The sequence below is a fragment of the Solanum lycopersicum genome, chromosome 1 (assembly GCF_036512215.1).
Source record: "Solanum lycopersicum chromosome 1, SLM_r2.1".
Classification (NCBI taxonomy): Eukaryota; Viridiplantae; Streptophyta; class Magnoliopsida; order Solanales; family Solanaceae; genus Solanum; species Solanum lycopersicum.
In genome coordinates, this window is record NC_090800.1 from 83,044,899 (window position 1) to 83,065,996 (window position 21,098).

General features: G+C 32.5%; 3 protein-coding genes across 6 annotated transcripts; 1 reads left to right on the top strand and 2 right to left on the bottom strand.

Annotated features, from left to right (window-relative positions):
- Window positions 1-4,269: 4,269 nt before the first annotated feature.
- LOC101255629 (uncharacterized protein At4g00950) lies at window positions 4,270-9,013 on the top strand. The gene is made up of 2 exons (XM_004229946.5): window positions 4,270-7,290; window positions 8,735-9,013. Exons 1-2 carry the CDS (start codon window positions 6,748-6,750, stop codon window positions 8,828-8,830), a joined length of 639 nt encoding a protein of 212 aa, XP_004229994.1. The 5' UTR covers window positions 4,270-6,747; the 3' UTR covers window positions 8,831-9,013.
- Window positions 9,014-9,385: 372 nt separating this feature from the next.
- On the bottom strand, window positions 9,386-12,680 carry LOC101255923 (uncharacterized). The gene is made up of 3 exons (XM_004229947.5): window positions 12,452-12,680; window positions 10,272-10,354; window positions 9,386-9,658 (listed from the first exon to the last, which is right to left on the bottom strand). The coding sequence occupies exons 1-3, from the start codon at window positions 12,675-12,677 to the stop codon at window positions 9,623-9,625; spliced, it is 345 nt and encodes a 114-aa protein (XP_004229995.2). The 5' UTR covers window positions 12,678-12,680; the 3' UTR covers window positions 9,386-9,622.
- A 795-nt stretch (window positions 12,681-13,475) lies between these two features.
- Window positions 13,476-18,031, bottom strand: LOC101256522 (uncharacterized). Of its 4 annotated transcripts, none has more exons than XM_004229948.5 (3): window positions 17,570-18,031; window positions 15,128-16,092; window positions 13,476-14,190 (listed from the first exon to the last, which is right to left on the bottom strand). In XM_004229948.5, exons 2-3 carry the CDS (start codon window positions 16,063-16,065, stop codon window positions 13,704-13,706), a joined length of 1,425 nt encoding a protein of 474 aa, XP_004229996.1. In that variant the 5' UTR covers window positions 16,066-16,092; window positions 17,570-18,031; the 3' UTR covers window positions 13,476-13,703. The 4 variants fall into 4 exon arrangements, with proteins under 4 accessions (XP_004229996.1, XP_025887975.1, XP_069148022.1 ...); XM_026032190.2 differs by having other exon boundaries at window positions 16,969-17,767; XM_069291921.1 differs by having other exon boundaries at window positions 16,836-17,725.
- Window positions 18,032-21,098: the final 3,067 nt, after the last annotated feature.

Genomic DNA, 21,098 nt, shown 5'->3' on the forward strand with positions numbered 1-21,098 from the left:
CTATGGTTATGCTATTTCTTTCTTTCTTTCTTTCTTTATAACGCTGAGTGGAAAAGAGTGACAGTAACTGCCATAACAGCTGTGAATTTGTGGCCCCCCATTATCTGCCTCAAGTCCGTACTATTAATTATTTGGCACATTACCACTGACTATATAGATTGATTTTTCAAGGTTAAATACATATGCACATGGTGCCCAGTAATGGTCCTTCTTTGCTCTGCATGTGATCCTCAACTAAGATAAATGTGGTCCTAAAAACTTGGACTCTCATCTTTTTTCTTTATAAAATAATCCTATGGTGTTTGGTGGGATTACAAATGGCAACCCTTTAGGGGATGATATTTGTAAAGAAAGAAAAATGTGCTATAGCTAGAGCTAGTGGTGTTGTCTTTCTGGCAAAACTAAAAAAGAGTTGCTTTTGAAAGGAGATACTAAAAATAAAGGCACAGTATCTATGTGACAAAGACGGTGAAATTTCAATTCTTTTGAGGTCTCATTACTCTGTTTTGGAGCTTAGATATAATTTGGAGTGGCCTTAGGAGGTCAATGCTGGATAATGGGCCAAGCATTGAATAGCAACAAGACAGTGCAATGCAAACTGGACTGCATGTGACTTGCTGTACTCTTCTGTTCTAGCTGTTGGACCCTACCTTGGCCCGAGTCGTTTTCAGATCTGACTGGCCCGTAGAGCAAAGCTTGAAGGGGCATGCCAATGAGAGCTTGTGCCCCCACATGCCACAACTAGACACCGCCTATCTCATCAAAACCCTACGCACACAGAAATTGGGATTGGCTTATTAGGTCAAGCACGTAGAAATTCTTTGTAATTTGATCATGTTGCTTTAATCTTGCTAAATCATATTACATGTATCCAACCGAAAGACCTTATCCCGGACTTAGATGTTTCTCTATCTTGATTTATTGAACTTTAATGTTTGTTATCATGTTATTTGTTTTCATATAAAATGTATATTTCAAATAACAACTACGGAAGTGCACAAATATCTGATTTAGGGAACCATCATTTAAGCCAGTGCAGTGCGTACGTAAAATTTGCAAGTCTACCAGCTTAGAAATAACATGATTGATACATAGCAAGGCCTTGCCTGAAGTTTCATATAGCTAAACTTAAACAGATGTGACTCATTTTTGCATCAACTTGTTGCTTGAACTGCCTATCAATCATATCATTATTGCTAGGATTGATCAAGTCTAACTTCAGACATGCATGTCTAAACTTATTCCAAAAATTAATAGTAATTAAAAATAAACCATATACAAATTAAATAGTGATACCCATGAAATTCTTACATCAATGCTAGTTAGACTTGCAATAACTGCAAGTGCAAAATAGATGCTCACAAGTCATAAGGTAGTTTAGGCCCAAATACACTTGGGCTTAGCCCGTACTGAAAGATGGGCCGTCAAAGATTAATGAGTTCTGAAGAAACTTGAATAAATAGTATTTTTTCCATCAATAAATCGAACATTTAAATATTTTGTTAGTCCTTTGCTTCTTCCATTCCCTCCAACTAATTTATCAACACGAAAAAGAGGTAAATATACCTTTCAAGTTTTTACAAATTATACACGTTTATTCTTTTTAGGGAAAATTATGCGTAAACTAAACATATACTTAGTTAATTAGTTGATATAGCTATAATTTATCTTAATTTACAACTCGCGATCTACTTTTAGCTATAATTACGCAAACTCAGCCTTTTAATTTTGTACGATTCGCAAGTTTGTATAATTCGAAATTTGTATAACATTTGTATAATTCGGAATTTGTATAACTGTTTACACTTCTAATGTTTGTAATTGTATAAAATCATTATTTTGAGTTTATACAAATATTGCTAAATTATACAAATGTACTCGTGAATTATACAAATGAAGCAGCTTGAACTGTAACTATAGCCCGTATATATGCAAACTATAGCTATGGAGTATAATTAAATTTATTATAGCGGCTAACTTTCCTTTTTTTAAAAAATTATTATTATTATTATTATTTACAGATTGAATTCATAAAATAGAATTGTTTTTTTTTTACTTAAAAAATGTCACGTGATTTATAAAAATTACCTTACCCATTTACTTCATGCCCTTCAGACTCAATTAACTAAAGAAAAACCCAATCCCTCTTTTATTAGGACCTGATCCAAACTTATTTTATTTTATGACTAAGTAGAGAGGGCTTGATTTTTTTTTTCTTCAGACTATTAATGTAATTAACTATGGATCATTTGTTAGACAATAAAGATATATGTGAATCACTTTTAAATAGTTAAGTTGAAGATATATTTTTCCGTTTTCTCTTATAAATATTTCTCATTTATTCCTTTATTCTTTTTCTCCTATGTTTGGGTATAGCCCACGTTTCAGAGCTTCATTATTTGTGCAATGATATAAAAATAATAATTCAAGTCAATAAACATGCAAAAACAGAATGAAAATACATTAAAATTTCTGCTTTCTCCAAACACCTTTGTATGAATTTTTTTATAATACAAAATGACAAAAATACTAATAAAGCTAATAATTACATGAATGGTATAATGGTTTTCACGTGATATTAATAAGAGAAAACTAAGGTTTATTGCTAAAAATTGTCGGTCTCGTCAACCTCTCTTTCTCTATGATATATATTTACTATTAAAAAAGCATAACAAAAGTGCATTAATAATTTTAATAAAAAAAATAAATTACACATTCAGAAATTCTATTGAATATTTTAAGTCATAATTATGTTAAAAACATTATTTTTAAAATTAATAAAATGCAATCAAATTTTTAAATAGTAATAGTGTGATTTGATTCTTTCTTTACAAAAAGTACGTACGTTGTTATATCATCAAACTTGATAATTAAGGCTTTTTGTGAGACTAACAATTTGGTGGAATATTTTTTTCTTTATTTATGTGGTGTTGCTTATGTTACCTTTGTTTTCGTTATCTTGTCCCTTCTTAGAGAAAAAGATAATTAAACTTTGTAGTATTTGGAGTTTATCATGAATTGATATTATCTTACGCCATTTTCCATTTATTTTATAATTTTGGTAATGATCCTTTACAACTTAATCACGACATGCATGTTTATCCTCGATTATCAAATTATAAAGTAGAAAATATCATACGATACCAATATATATGAAATTGTTAGAAAGAGAAATAATCATTTTTTAAAGTTAATTCATAATTTTAGTAAAAGAGAGGAGCAAAGTAAACATAATCACTCTCCCGATTGAGACCTATAATACTATTCTTTCAATTTTTCTGATTCTTATTATTATCACTGATTTCTATTGACAATTCATGATTTCTTCTTTTTGCTAATAAAGGAGTTGTTGATGCGTAATGATATTAACACCCTTATCTATAAGATTGGATTTGCTTTTGCTTTAAATACAATCGAATCAAGTTGATAGTCATGTCGTAAATCTAGTGCCTTCCTTCCTATCTCTTAATTTTGCTATCAAGTGTGTGATGTTAATGTATCCATCTAGTATCCAAATGTAACATTACGCGACATTATATAAAGAAGCAATTTTATGAAAGAATGTACTTTAGATTTAGGATAGACGGGGTGGTATCAGGGGCGGATCTACGTATCATGGTAGGAATATCACGGCATCTAGTGATCTCGATTGAAATTTTATATATACATGTGTACATATATGTATATCTCCATAAAAAGCTTATGAAAAATTAATCTGCCACCCCTAGACACAGCCGAATGGTACTCATGGTTAAGGATCTAGTTTTCAGGTTGCAAGTTCGATTCTCTTATTGCTCATTTTTAATGTATTTTCTATTTTTTTTGCAAAATAAAAATGTTGGCGCTTGGACTCGAACCCATAATCCGCACGTGACAAAACAATATTAATACTGTAAGCCATGGGCTACATTTGAATTTAATAGACATTATTATAATATCATATTTGTAATGAAAAATTACAGACGATTGAGATTTAACGATATGACGCCCACTATTTTTAAATCCTAAATTCGTATCTGGATGGAAAGTACTGGTGGGTGTTTTGCTAATTAATGCACCACATGTTCACAGGAAGGCAATGAATATTAAGTAATGTGACATATCAATCATAATTTAATTTGGGATTTTTGGTGGACAGAGAAGACAAAACATATATCAAATCAACCTTTACTTTTGATGATCCAAGGATAAATTTTCATTACCTCTCATCCCTACAAAAAGCAAATAGCTGGTCAGGAAAATGCATTTTTTTTCCGTTTTAAGTTTTTTTTTCGGTATTCGATATTCATATAAGATATTTCTGATCGGTTCTGATCCACATCGAATTGAGTCATGAAAATGTGTTCTATGACATATTTATTTTTGTACCTAATGCTAGAATTCGAAATTTTTATTTAAAAATAAAGAAATTTTAATTTATATTGATTCTACCATAATCTTGTTGGCCGCACTTTTTATTTCTATCGCCATTTGATATAAGTGGTGGACAATTTGTATACTAGTATTATAACATTTGCCACTGCCTCTTTGTTTTTCTATGGATTTACGATTAGTTTTTTTTCGACAAAAGTTGGATTAAATGTTATTTATTTGTATATGTGATAAAGATTTATTTGAGGAAAAAAGAGCAAGACAAATCAAAGTCAAAGGAGGAGGCCAAAGGTAAAGGTACCCCCCCAAAAAATATACTAGTATCTTTAATTTGTTTCTCTTTAATGACTAGTATATATTACTAGTATTCTTTATTTTTGGTTGTCTCCTTTTTCTTTCTTTAATTTGAAAATGATGTAGGAAAAGCCCAACTTTTTCTTCCTTTTCCTTTTTTCTAAAAAGTTTGAGTTTCTTTTTTCTAAGGTAGAGGTCTAAAATTGCAATTTTTATTGTTGAATCATTTGCCCTTTTTACATTCTTACCTTTCTTCATTGCCACCTTTGATTTCTAGACTTTGGTACTTTTGTGTACCAATACCAAAATTTCTCCCATTTCACTAGAATTGTCACACATCAGGCTAATATAAAATATTTACTCATGAGTTTGAATAAAATATAACTTAGTAAAAGTCCCGATGATCAGGTCGGGTATGGGTTATATTGTTTATCAGAACCCTCAAAACTATTATCAAGACGTGATAAGTAAAAGTGAGTCGAGAGAGTATAAGGGTGACTTACATCATAGTGACGAAATCAAACAATTTTGTATAAAATCAGGATACTAGATTCGATTGGGAAAATAAAAGCATCATCTAGAATAACAAGCCATTTGCACATTCAACAGAAACAGAAATTTAATTACTGTTTTATGCCGTGATGGATTTAGGATTTTTATTTAGGGGACTTGGAAATATAAAGTAGTGATTTCAACTCTTAAATCACGAAGCCAACATTTATTCTTATATTCGGGAGATTCAAAATTAATATAGACATAAAAAAATTCTTAAAAATATCTAAAATATACAACGTAATTTTTTGCCCAGTGAATTCACCTAGGGGGATCAAAAAAAGAGAGTAGTGGTTTAAACCCCTAAACCACTAAAGCCAACCTCCATTCTTATATTCGAGAGGTTCAAAATCAATATATAAACATAAATTTTTTTTAAAATATCTTAAATATACCAACGTTATTTTTACTGAGGGTTGATCTAGGCCCCTCGTTTTCTGCACATTGAAGTGTACAAAAGTTTTGACATATGCGTGAGAGATTGAATGAGACGTTTTTATGGTAAAATTCAAGCAAAAAAATCCAATCTATCTCTGAAAAAGAGCTGACATTTCCTATTATGCTTTAGAATCCAATGCTATCCTTCATCCTAAAGTCCCAAACATACTCTAAATTCTCATATAAAAAAAAAATACTTCTCCATCCTATTAAATATTATTGTCAAAACAACATTAAATGTTTTACCAAAAAATGTCAATCAGGCATAGTCTGTTACTATCTTTACGAAAGTAATCATAGATAGCCATTCAATATGCATATAGTCAATGCACTACCAATAATTTAGCAAATTTATCTTAGTCAATTTTATTTTTTCTTTTCAACCTCCCTATACTCATGTCTACACGCTAGCACAACACATTTTTTTTTTTACTTCAAACTATATATATAAGAAATTAAATTTTTAAAAAATCATTATACTAAGTTTACATTTACCATGTCACAAAATTCACTTGTTTTAACTAATATTTCCTTAAAAAAAGATCACACAATTAAAATAAAAAATCTTAAGTTGAATTCCCTAAACTTGTTCATGTTTAACTTCACATAACTTTTATGAATCTTTTGATTAGGAACAAGTTATTTCATAATTAATTATTCTGAAATAACTTATCACGTATATGAGATGACTTATTCCTTTACTATGATATAAATAGTGGAATAAGCTATTCCCAACATAACAATAAAATTTTATTCCAGGATTAATTTTTTATCCCAAGATTATACCTCATACCAGACGATTCCTTAGTTAAATTTTATATCAGGTCAAACTAGAATAAACAAAATAAGTGCAGTGTTAAAAGTAGTTGATTAACCTTTGCATTTACGCAACTAATGAACACAAACAAGAAAAGCAAAAGTTATTCTCATCATGTCAGGCAGCTAACAAGTAAAGAGTCAATTAATAGAGCATCCTAAAATCCAAAGTCAAGAACGTGCTAGCAAATGCATTATTTATAGTCATTTGCTGTTTTCCCCTGTACATAAAACATTACCCATAACTGTGCTCTGTACCAACAAAAACAGAGCACCATGGCTACTGAAACAAGTTCAACACTAAAACTTCCTCTGTTTTCAGTAAATTCACAAGAAGATTTAGGGACGTTAACTCCACTTCATACTTTAGCTTCGATTCCATTCTCTTGGGAAGAAGAACCTGGAAAGCCTCGTCCATGTACTGACCTTGTCCCTTTACCAAATTCCATATGCTTAGAGCCACCTCCTAGGCTTTACATGGAATTAACCAAAAGTTCTTCTCCTACAACTGTTTTTGATGGGCCTTATATTACTAGCAAGCCTAAGTTTTCATCTTTTAGGCTCTTGAGGGATCGGCGTCGACAAGGGTCATTTGATAGTACTGCTAGTTCTGAAACAGGGCAACTTAGTGCGTTTGTTGTTGGCAAGAAGAAAGCGGAAAGTAAAAGCTGGTGGCGTCGTAATAATGGCGGTAAAGGAAAATTTGGTACCGATTTAACAGATTGTGTTAGTTTGAATGATGAATGCACTATGAAAATGGCAACACTTAAGAGAAGTGGAAGCTTTTCAGGTCTCTCACAGACTAAAACTCACATTTGGGTAAGTCTTTAATTAATTTACGAATTCTTAGTGAATCTTGCTATTAGTATTAGTACTGTTTTTTTCTAGTCCTGTTTCATGTCAAACAGTTTTATTAAAGCTTGATTCATACTCTGCCCTAATACCTTAGAGATAAAATGGAGTGGGTAGAGTATTAGTTAGTTATCTGGTGAAATAATTTTATCTATCTCATCTCCGTACCAAACAATTGCATGAGATTTTAGAATTGAACCTATTTTATGGTTCAAAGCTATGATTTTTATAGTTATAATAAGTTTACACATAAAACTAGTTGTGCATCGAAAAGATACTGGATTTAGATAAAATAACTAGCACTTGTTAATGCTTCATCCCTCTCTTAACTAGGAACTTCCTTTTAACACGCTGCTATCTTAATAGTTGCAATATAATGATAAATTTCACGCGATCTAGCCTCTAAGCTAGAACCTATAGGTTAGCCGTCCTATCCCACCTCTTTAAAGGATCAATACTTTGTTCTTTGACACTATCAAAATATCAATCATTTCTAACCAAAAAAAAGTTTCCATTTTGTTGTTAAACTAAAATTTGAAGAATTGATGACTGAATTCACAAGAATTAAGTAAAAACACCTTTTGGTAATGATGGACTAATATATGAGAATGAAAACAAAAGAGATACGAGTAATGAGAAAGCTTAATAATTGGGGCAGGTGATGATGTTGAGGAAGACGGTAGTGGGGTTAGATAAGGGGCCTAGTTAACTTCACTTTTAGGCAAGAGGGTAGGTATAACACAAAACACAAATATAGCTGTTAGCAATTATCTGTTTTCTTTTCTAGGCCTCATTTAAATGAAAGTGCTCCTACTAATCATACCTAGGACTAGGACTCCAACCCAAGGTTTTTGATCAAGGAAAAAGCAACCCATCACTCCATTAGTGGTGTTGACAATCATCTTCGTTGAAAGATAATAGATGCCCAAGTTATAGGGCGCCCAATACCATCGCAGTTACTGGGAAAAAGGGACTTAAGGATATGGGCTGGCTGATTGAACTATGCCTCTTTTAGTAGTGGATTGGGAAATGTGTAGACTTTTCACCATTGAAGTTTTTCTTGCTCTGCTATCGCTATCATTTATCAACATTCAACATGCCCATCCCAACATTTCTCAATCGAAACTAAAGGATGTGGCTTAGCAATTAATAAAGTTGGTGAACAATTATGAGATATCAGACTTTAAACTCGCACATAAATAAGTGGGTGAGTTCTTTAGTTTTGGTAGGCACAATTACTAGATACCATGTACTACTGAGACAATGGGGATTACTAACAAGTATCTCGTAGAATTAATTACGCACCTATCGTTTTGTCATTGGTTGTTTTTCATAAGTAGAATTTCATGTCCTCTTCTATTTTCCATCAGCGTTACTAATCTCAAGTATTGTTCTTGTTGAAATCTTACAGGCAACAATATACGAGGGTTTCAAGCAGGTAATAATACCATGGAAGAGCAAAAAATCAAAGAAAGAAGCGCTCATTGACCAAGTGTCAACAATGTAATGCAGTGAGATTTAATATTACTTTCTCTAGTCATTTAAGTACTCCTGGTTAAATACACAGGAACTATAGAAACAAAAGTACCACGTCTCCTGACTTGAATGTAGCAATCTACTATCATTAGCCTTGAATTTCACCAGAACCTATTGTAAATATTGTGAGATCATTTTCTGGATTCCATTTCCACTTGTGTATCCTTGCATCATATTGAGGTAAATATTTATGGTTTGCATTTTGGTCATGCCAATTGCATAGCTACATGAGAAGTACCCCAACCTAGATAACTTTTTCGATTTTCCACCCATCAAATATACTTTGATAAATACTAAACAGAGACGCAAACAGTGAACCTTCCTCTCCAACTCCAACCAACATTAAAATTTGAGTTTCCATCGTGACAAATAAAGAAATATGCATATGATAGTATGGGTATACTTCAGAGAGTGAAGACTTACCCGCCAACAGTCATCAAAATTCGTTGCATGTGATGATTTCGAGTTCACTTCAGTTATATACTTATACTAACTAAAAGGCAATTCAAACAAAGACAAATCAAAATCATGACAAGCCTCAGATGCATTTGATTAGGTTATAACTGAAGTCAATTCGGTATTTGAATACAAGTAGCACTGCCTCTGTCAAGTGTTTACAAATGAGGAGGGTCTCCCTCCCCTTGCACAAAACATTTAAAGTATCCACAAAAGAAGACATTATTTTCACTTCTGATCAGGATGAAACAAGAAGGATGGAATAAGCCTACAAGGAGTTGGTTGAAACTAAAACCTCACAAGTATCTTATCCTTGTTTTTTACCAGTCATACCCGCAACCACCTGCACAAAGTAGATTGAAGAAGAGAACGAAAATCAGCTAAAGATCTGCACAGTCCTACAACATGAACAACTTATAAGCAGTTTGAAAGCATTTCAGTTCAGAAACTAGTTTAGAGTCTTTGGAATGCCATACGCAGCCAATTTCTGGAGCTCTATGATAGTAACCTTAGAGAGATATCTGGCAATCGGTAGGAAAAATTGAGACAACGTGAATATATGGATGTTGGTTGATCCGAAAAACAAGAGGTTATATCGTATCTCCTAATTTGCAATTCAAATCTCAACTTAGCACTTATAACAAAAATCATTAGTTAAGTTGGCACAACATGATGCTATAACACACTCCTACAATCTGAGTCAAAGCATTTCACCTACTGGAAAAGAAGAGTAAAAATGGACGACATTGACAACTCTATTTAGTATACATAAGAATGTGAACTAGCATATTGTAAAGGGATTACTTATCCCCAAAAGAATACCGACTTTATGCATAAGCAAAGATCAAACAAACCAATAAATATATCTACACATATGAGGAATATGACTTATAAGAAAGAAAAACACAGTTGCATAAACCAGAAAAAACATAGAACAATGATGGACAATTACTCACATCGCTTAAAGGAGCTGCCGGAACTTGCTTGGATGATTCAAAAGAGTCCAGAATAGGCCTTACAACCGCAGGAAGGAAGAGGCCTGAAATTGCAAGCAAAATAAGACAAGCAGATTCTCAATCGAAGAGAAAGGCATATAGGAATAGAAGGTCAATACGTGTCCTTTCAAAAAACAGTATACAAAATGTACTACTTCAGTAGGTAATTGAATGATCATCATTAAACGATGCACATCGACTCCAACTTCTTGAGTTGGTAATAAGAATCATCAAGTCATTAACAAAGGTAATTCTTCTCCTGAGCTACTAACACACACTTCTTTTGCAAGAGGGTTTCACAGTAAGGCTGAGCTAATTGGCTTGTGCCATACAGGAAACTAATCTACTAAGGGTTACTGAGAAGCAATAACAGACAGCACCCATGTAAAGGCCTCTCTGGAAGCACATAAGGGACAACACAGAGTTAACAGTGAATCTTACTTGAATGATCAATGGCTAGACAGTTGCAGAGATAGGCTTCTCCAAAATTCCTGTGACTAAATAACTGGTTTTCAAACCCAGTGGAACAGATGAATATGTCCATTAGTAGATTATAGTTTTAAAGAAAATATCTCACTTATTGAAATCCCTCTATTAGATCAAAATAATAATCTGAAAAAGATCAGCTTTTAAAATCTTTAACTAAATATAATTTGATGAATGTAGATAGACATGTGAAGAAGCTGAGGTTGATAACCACTGCTCTACCATCATTCCATTTTAGTAAAGGACATCCAGATCTATTATTCCTGTACTGTGGATTTCTCTGCTTGATTTGCAGATGAGAACATACTTATTGCTAAAAGAAAGAAAATGTACACTCTTCTTTAGGTCTCACTTTGTCACCTCTGTCAAAATGCAGCAAGAAAATAAGACTGAGTCTAAGATGCATACTAAGTTTTATTGCATATGCCTCATATATAGCTTTTGCATTCAGGAATTAGGCTTGTCTAAGCATGAAAAGCAATAAGAGGAACCCGCTCTCTACAGTCAGATCACATATTCTGAGCTCCCATCCTTTACCCACTCCTAAGGAAAAGTCATAAAGACGTCCATACATAAAAAGAGACATTTTTTTGGGGGATGATATCGATGGAATTAATAAGATGAAGATATAGGAAAGATAACAAGTACAAAAGAGAGCTTGCATGCCTATTACAGTGAGACATATAAATATATATGTCATATGCACGTTCACATATGTAAAATGCAAGAATAAGGAGTCATCTGGTAGCAGATTCCTGTTTGGGCAACAGATCAACTTGATGCTTTTGTAGAAATCATACTTGTGACAATATGCGGAGGTTATTGTTCCGAATTATCTACTTAATTTGCTGTATATTCCCTACTATCAGAATAAGAGTTAGGACAAAACCTTTTATATTCTTTCAATTAGATAAAGTGGCAAATCAGCTGCCGCTACAAGTTCTAATTGACCCACTGGCCACTGCTAACAAAAAAACCTACAGCTCAACTGACAAATAAGCAGATTCATTCACAAAAGAACTTGATACTTAGAGCTCGCAATGAAACAGATAACCTGAAAAGTGTCTCAGACTAATATCCTAGTATGCCTATTTAATCACAAGAAACTGTGTTCTCAACAACGGGAAGGCACGTTATCCAATTAATCACAATGTAATAAATCTCCGGAAACCTCTATATATATCCTCCAAAAGAGATCCGCTACCTATTGAAACCAATCACTACCTTAAAGGTCCATAGTATATGTTATGAAGAGCTACTTGGAACCTCAATTATATCAAATAAAATAAAAACATTGTCCAAATGAAAAATTACAATACCCAAAATTGAGGATTACCGTTAGTAATCAAGCATTAGTACATTCAGAGAAGCTGGTATCGAAATAATCATTATACTGACCAAAAAATATACATGTCTTAGCGGCTGATTTGCAGGGTTTTGTTAGAAAAATATGAACTTTGAAAACATCAGATTTCATAGATTCAACCACAATAGGGTCCATGGACGCCTGATTCCCACCGATATACAGTTCAAAAATTTATGAACTTATGAGTAAAATTCAATTGTCACTAATGAAAAAACAACAACTTATTTTTATCCAACAAACATAAAATCGAAGATTTGGTGATAGCGTAAAGATAGAGAGTAAGAATCACCGAATCCAGCGATGAGACAAGAGGCAGCCACGACTGGTTCTTGAACCACGAACATTCTCAATTTCCCCATTACCGCCATCTTTTTTTCTTCTTCTTCTTCCCGTAGATTTCCTACCACCCAGAAAAGTCTCGAGATGTTGGCTGCTGTGTAGCAACTACGATCGGTTATTTTGAAGCAACCCGGCCCATAACGTTGTTCCCAGGCCCATGTATTTGTACTTGGCATGTGACATCAAAATGACATTAAAAAACTTTCCTTAATAACAAAGATATTTTTGACCAAATAATTTGATAGAAAGGGTAATTTTAAGTTAGAAATATAGTTTAAAGGTAAATTTGAGCTATTTCGGATAGTTTAAGGGTTTTTTTGGATCCTTTTTCGTTTAGTTTATGTGGCAATGAAATCCTATTGACGTGCAATTTATGTGACAACTTTCGTTAATAAGAAGACACTTTTAACCCAATAATTTGACGGAAAGGATAGTTATGAGTTGAAATATAGTTTAAGAATAAATATGATCTATTTTGGATGATTTAAGGATATTTTTGATCTTTTTTTGTTTTATAAATAACTATAGTTTCGACTATAATTAATTAGTAATTTGTCTAATTATAATTCAAAGCAATAGTTTTAGAGAAGAGAGAGGTAAGCGAGAGGTGAAATTGAAATTGAAATTGAAATTGTCTTGGCAGACATTGGAAAAAAATTCCCTTACAACTATTTTTACTAGAGCAATTACACCCCAAGTCTGTTTTTTGGCAAAAAAATATGTCAGTCGAGCAGATATGTCCCTCTCCTTCTAACGTACTCCACATTAGAGGTAAATTAGAATACAATAAATATTTCGTTTGCATAGTTGGAAATCCGGGTTGAGAAAAGAAAATCTTAAGATAATATCAAAGTTTGTGTATAGTCAAACCAATAATCTCATTCACAATATAACACAATTAGCTTTTTAAAAATGATAGAAATAATTAACAACTCTAAGAAATCCATTAATCATGATAATACAAAAGAGTCTAATTTTGGTGAGGAAAAAACATAATTCTGCCTAATATATATACATGCTTGCTAGTCTTCAAGTACATGATTCCATTTCAATTCAAGTACTAAAAGCTGAGACCAAAGGAAATGGAGAAATGATCATACAACTAACATACATAGACACAACCACCCACTCAACTCCCATGTAAACCAATCTTTACAAAACTACTATTTAAAAAAAATAAAATTGGATACAATCTACACAGCTCAGAACGTCGGTACCATCCACCCGACTGTCCACCCAAGAAGCAAACCTGCACCAACAAGACCCAAACCTAATGCAAAAACAACTGCATATCTGCTCAAGTCATACCTGGGACGACCACGTTTGGCTCTTTTCACCCTAGCAGACTTCTTCTGCGGTCTCTTACTTTTCTTGGGCACCCTCGGTAACATTACAGGTAACATGGCCGATATTGGATGTTTTTTGTTGCTTTTAATCTGGAAGTAGAAGTTCTCTAGTTGCAATAGCTGGAACCATTGCTTGTAGGCAAAAAGTTGTGATGCTTGTCTGAAGACCAGCTGAACAACGTGCTCCTTCTCTGCAAAGGCTTGCTTTGCCGCATTCTCAGCTTCCCTAGCACGCGTTTGAGAATGACGAAGTGCTTTTAGTAGTTGGGCCTTGCTTTCATCATTTCCAGATGTGCTCATTTTAGGCACAACCTTTTGGCCAGCGGTGTCACTGTTCTTCAAACTATGAACAAGTAAAAAGGAGTTCTTAGGCACCTCAAACATGCTCTATAGAGCAAAGACACACTAAAGAAATACTACTCGAAATCAAATCTGGAAATGTTAAAATGCAAAAAGTGGCTATCAGAGTATATGTCATTCGCTTGGAGGCGTAGATGACATTGTTATCTCATAAAAAATCACTTGTTCCAATGACATAAAACTGCTAACATGTTGCATGCACCAGATTGCAGCTAATTGAAAACATAACAAATCAATATTACTATCATGGAACGAATGAACATCTGAAGAGCTGCAGAATCTGGAGAGAAGTGTCAAGTTACCAAAAGAGCAATGCAAGAGAATTTAACAGTTCTCGTGTTCATTGCATTTGATGTATGAGACAATTACCAATGACAGCATAAGAAAATAACACACTTAAATAAAAATGTATCATTGTTTTCTTGACTTATCAAACCTGAAAGTGAAAACACATGCTACTAGGTTTCGCAATTGAGTTCATAGATTAAGACCCAGTTCCTCTAGATGACTGCACTTTGACCCAAAAGGACCAAGCAAAACCTAGTTACTTTTTAAGCTGTCTTTTCGCCTGAGGATAAAACAACTAATGAAATCATATAGGTGACCCATTTCATACAAGTTGTGCAATTCAACATGGAAAAAGGGCAGTTTTGTCAACCAAGTGCAAAGAAAACCTGCATGGAGGTCTAAACTATTAAGATAAGCATATGATCACTAAAATCAAATCACATTCTAAGCCGAGAAGAATGCTAGAGACACAGGTATGGACCAAAAGTTCGAACACTCAGCCTTATATATATAGATGCTAGCAATTATACGTATGTGCAGTAGAGCTTTTCTCCGTATGATAGCATAATTGTGAGTATAAGAATGATATATAGTTATACTAAGCAGTGACGGAAGCTAGTCCTACACGATACCTTGATGACTTGCAAGTGTGAAGCTGCAACTTCCCTTCAGCATCTAACTGTGACGGGCGTTCAAATGAAAGATTGCCACGTTTATGAATATTCGTATTTTGTTGGCGCATACTTCCAGCTTTCGGACCCATAGAAGAAGCATAAATCTTACTGTCAACATCCACGTCACGGTCTTGTTTAACAAAATTGTTCTGAGGCTGAGGAAGATCACAATTCTCCATAAAATCATGTGATCTCTGTGCAACCAATAAAGCAAGTTCCTCTGTGTCTGCAGTTCGCCACCATGGTTCTGTTTTCGCAACACCAATCCAGGGATATTCTGTATCAAATGAAAGCTCATCTATCTGCTTACCGACTGTGAGATCAACCAGACCTTTCTTACTCGCTTCATTGGGATACCCTGTGTCCTCGAGGTTAGGACTATCCTTGGAAATCTCAGTAAACACATCTGTCAGTTCTTTGCTTCCAACTCCCAAGTCACTGTTTACATAGCTTGCGGATCTTGTAACCTGAGAATCTAGAGATCCACCTACAGTAAATTTATCCACACAAATACTATCTGCCTCATTCTGATCACACAACTTGTTATATTTAGGGATTGAATCTAAAACTGGTCCAATATTTTCCATCTCTGCTTCAATAGAATCTACCAGTTCACTCACTAAGCCTTTTTGATACCCATAATTAGGTTGAAGATGCAGCCACCATCTTGAATTAGGGGATAAATCACAATATGAAGAGTTCCTGTCAAAAGGCAGGAAGCATGTGCCAGAAGGATTTTGTGCATCAGCACCATTTGCAGGTCCAGTATCAACCTGTTTCGATGAGGGTGATGCTGATGAGCAGCATGCCAACTTTGGAGCTCGTTTAGCATCTTCCTGGACCAAACATCGATTAACTGCTCTTTGCCAAGCGGTTCTTGCTTCTGCCACAGCCATTACTAGCTCATTCTTCTGCACATTTTGCTGCCACAGAAAAATCTATCAGACACTGAGTTCATCAAGATTCATGCAGCAGTCTTGATGACATACATATAAATATGAACAATATTTGACAAATAGATGAAACCTGATTTGCAGAAAAAGGATATTATTACCAAAGACAATCATTAGAAAGTTAACCAATATTTTGTACAACAAAAAGAATATCCAGGAACAAGACACAACATAGAAACAAGTTCTTTAAAGAGGAGGGGATGAAAATGCATGACGACAAGCAATGGCGGGGTTCGGATATTCAGTTAGCGGATTCAAAATATAAAGAAGTCCCAAAGACGAAGGGGGTGTCAATGACTCCACTTGGCCAAAGGTGGCTCCGCCACCGAAGACAAGAACCTTTCTATCACATCTGACAATCTCCTCTTGCAATAATCCAATCCCAATTTATCTTTTACCCCAACAAATAGATCTTTTGGTAAAAAGGAACAGAAAGCCCACTTACCCTAACAAAATAGGCAAAGAAGAAAGAGTAACATGTGAAGCTCTCATTTAAGATTTAAAATAGTACTCTGTATCTCAAGTTCTCCAGATGATAATATGTATAAAAAAGAATAAATTCAATCAACAAAATCATGTGAATGAAGAATCTAATGCCTGCTACATCCCTATCTTTTCTATAGATAATATTCTGGAACAGAGAAATAACAATGAAAATAGTTGCTAAAAGATACAATGGTAAATTTGTGCATGCATTAATTAGGTAACCTCACCACCACAACAGTCTAAATCTGCCACCAAATATTATAAAATCCAATGGTTTTTGAAGAGAGCCAAGCCCCCCATCACACAACAAAAAATCCTCAAAACAGAACCAAAAGTACCCAACATCAAGGATTAAAGTACCATTCAAGATGTTTGAAAACAGATTCCAAATTTACCCCAAACTCCAGTTCTGAATATTCTGGAAGAATCTTTTTTTTTCTGCCCTTCAAAAAAAAAAATCCAACTTCCTACTTACTAAAAGTCCTACTCCAGGGAATCTCCCCTGGAATTTACCAGTCTTAGCATAGCAAATACACCAAAAAGGAGAACTTCACACCATCACATGCACAGTCAACACCACCAAATTAGCAAAGATCAAATCCAAAATTTGCCCCCATTAAAATAACTCATACTAGTAGATATCAGAGAAAACTACAGATTTCTCTCTATCACAAATCACAAAGAACTAAACTAAGCTTGAGTAATCAAGAACCACAAAGATCAAATTTTTATAACCAATCATCATCAGCAGCAGCATATACTAATAAAGCTAAGATTTTTACTCCACCCCAAACCTCCACTCCTTACAAACATGGAAGATAGCAAAGAAAGAAGTAAAAAAGTCAAGAAAATAATTTAATAATACCAAGAAAATCACCAAGAACTTGAAAACTCAAACATGTTTATTAAAATAAACAATTATCAATGAACATCAAGAGAAAAGTCAAGAGAAAAAATGAACCTCAAAAACAGTGGACACAAGGGAAAATTAAATGGATATACAAGAGGGGTTTATAATCTAGACGAAACGTTTTTCCTTTTTTGTTCAAAGGACACAATTTTCACTCATCCTCTCTCAGAAACCAGTGACCCACCGCCCCTCAGCGCCAGCAGTTTCAGCATCCCTTCTTTTTCTTTTTTTTCTTTTTACAGTTAACTTGTAGCGTCCCACCATTTGTCTGTCGGTTTTTGTTTACAGTTTGCATATTAAACGGTGTCGTTCTAAGAGCTTTTTGTCATAAACGACGTCATTACAATTTTTTTGTATAAGTCACACTACACTATTTCTAGCTTATGTACATAAATTTTGTTTTGTTTGTTTTGTGTAGCTTTAAGATAAAGACTTGTGGTTAAACATAACTACAAGTCATGTTTTGCTCACATTTTTGTTTCCAATTGTTCGAAAAAAATTACATTTCAAGCTAAGAGAAAATCAATATTTGTGTATAAAGGCAAGTAAAGTATGATATTAATCATTATATAACAGGGTGTTTTTTGAATCTACCTCTAGTAAAATTATGTTTTACCTAAAAATTATATATCGATATTATCTTGACACGATCATGTCAATTAGAAATGTTTGATAATAAAATTTTTAAATATGCAATACAATGAGAAGTAATTCAGATATAAATATTCCCTTTCATTTCAAAAGAGTGATCTTATTTTCTTTATAATCTGTTTCAAAATGAATGACATCTTTCCTTTTTCGGTAACACTTTAACTTTAACTTTTTATGTGGTATATTTAAGACCACAAGATTAAAGGACATTTTGATACATTTGACATAACTCTAATTTAGAACCACATGATTAAAAGATTTTTTTTATTTTCTTAACTCCGTTCTAAGTTAAACTAAATCATTTTTTTTTAAACGAAAAGAGTACATATTTTAAAATAAATTACTAAAGAAATAGTTAGTGTTATATTAGGAGTGGAAAGAAAATATATGTTATAATTTTATAATTAGAAAAAAAAAAAGCAATAGTATTAATTATAGAAAGTATGTTGCTGACTGGATGAATAGATAAGTAGAAGATTATGATAGGGAATGGTGGGTCCAAGCAGTGATAACTAAAGGGACCAGGTTGTCTAATAATTGGGATCTACTAACTTTTTTTTTCCTTTTTAGTACAATCACTATACATATATTTGGCTTCAATTTGTAGGGCATTGGTGGAATTATTTTTTTGCTTGAAGATATTTTTAGGATTATGATAATTTACCTATACATATATAATATAATTATTGAAAATGACTCTACAAAGAGATCTCACGTTACAAGCAATCTGTTATTTTCAAATGTGGGGTTTTCTTTTCAAAGAAAGAGAATTGTAGATGAGTGATCTCTTCATGACCAAAGGAGCAATTTTTTCTTCTTTACTCGCGTCGATCGGTATATGATGTGATATGATTAATTTAAAATTTAAAATTTTTTATTATAAGTTAAATCAAATTGATCTAAAATAGAAATTTTATTAAACATATATTTTGAATATCAATAAGTTATACATTTGTACTTTCTCCCATTAATATGAAAAATTCTTGATTTATAAAAATTGTAAAAGACTTTCTCAGTTCTCATAATATTGCCTTTAAACAAATTCATAGTTCTTAAACAATGTCTTAGAAAAGAATCTCTTAAATTGTGGTATTAACGAAATATATCGTTTTAAAATTTTTATATTAAAACACAAATTAAATGTTATATACCGCAAACTTAATATACATAATTTTATCAAATTCTACCAATCTAATAAATCAATAATAATTGTAACCAGTACATAATATAATCTTCTCATATAGTATCTATAATCTTTTTATGTTGAGGATAATTTATTTATTTATTGTAAAATTTAAAATTCTACTTTTGAATGAACTTAAAATTTCAAATTACTGTCAGAATTTTATTTCATATACATAAACAAATACTTTTAAATTAGAACCTCAAGTTTGACCTTTAAATTTTATAATCAAAATCTACTGGGAATAGTTCATTTCATCACACTCCGTAAAGTCGAGACGAAAGGACTAATTAAAGTAAATCTAATTTACTTTTCTCCAAAAAAAAAACTCCTAATTTCCTTGCATCACTTTCAGGATTAGGCTTCAATTAACTCCTTGATTACATTATTAATTTGAAGAGACCAAACTTCAACTACTCCATCTCCCGGCTTTTTCTAAGAATAATTAATGATTAACAAATTTAAACGTAATCAAGAATCTTTTAGTTCTTCGTTCAAACTAAGTCTCAAGTATGAATTATTTAAGATAAAATAATACGAATCATCTACTTCCATTTTTTACACTATACAAGACTATCTTGACAAATTTAACATAATTTCTATCCAATGTTTTAATCTATAGCATATACTTTTGAAAAAAATTGAGATTCTCAATAATATATGCTTCGTCGCGAAAAATAAAAAAGACAGATTCTTCCTAAATAATTTAGATTATTCATTTTATTCCTTGTCTTTAATTTTTATCCTTCAACATCAAGTAACGAATAAGGTCATCTCTAACTTCACACCAAAATTAACATTAAATCTTATTTTTAGTATAAAATTGATATTTCAAGTTGTTAAAATTATTTCTAACATTAAACTAAAAAAAAACTTTTCACTTTGCATATATTTATAATTTTGTATTATAATATAACATAAGCTATATCTTAAAAGGAATAACAAGTTATACAACATAATTCCTAAGGAACTTATGTTGGCATATTTTTAGTTTTTCAAACTCACAAATTATATTTTAAGAGTCTTGATTTAATTTAATCAATAGAAAATTTATACTAGGCGCAAAAATCTTTTAAAAAATTTATGTCGAACGAATTAGATACTCCAAATATATATAAAAAAAAAACTTAATTTGTAACTCATGAAAAAATAAAAGAAATTTTTTCTAAATTTATGTCAAATAAAGTTAAATGATAAATAAAATTACTCTCACGATATTTTATTAAATGAGCCGCAAGAGCATATAAATTTGGTGCAACAACTTGAATTACTATCAATTGAGACAATTAGAGAATATAGATAAACGCATGAAAACTCGTACTATACTGGTTGCACTTGAAAAATAATAAGAAAAAAAACATTGCGTATATATTTATTTGCCCATAGGAATCAGCAAAGAGAAAGTTACATGGAAGAAAGTTTGTGCTTTACTAACATAAATTGTTCTCTATCTACGTGTCCTTTCCAAGTTAGGTAGTGCCTCACTTCCTTCTAACTTGGGATTAATTAACCATTATCTTATTTGGCGATTGATTAAGCCTCATCATTACACAATTAGACTTTTTTGGTTAAGTGTTTAATTTCCGGTTGACAAGTTCCACTTTCCTATATATCAATTAGTATATATATATATGTGCTGACTTGAATAAGATATTTTACAAGGATTAAGCCATATACTGCTAGCGAATTGCTGATTTGATTTATGAATCATCCATTTTGTCATGTTCTTTTAGCACAAAAGGGCAA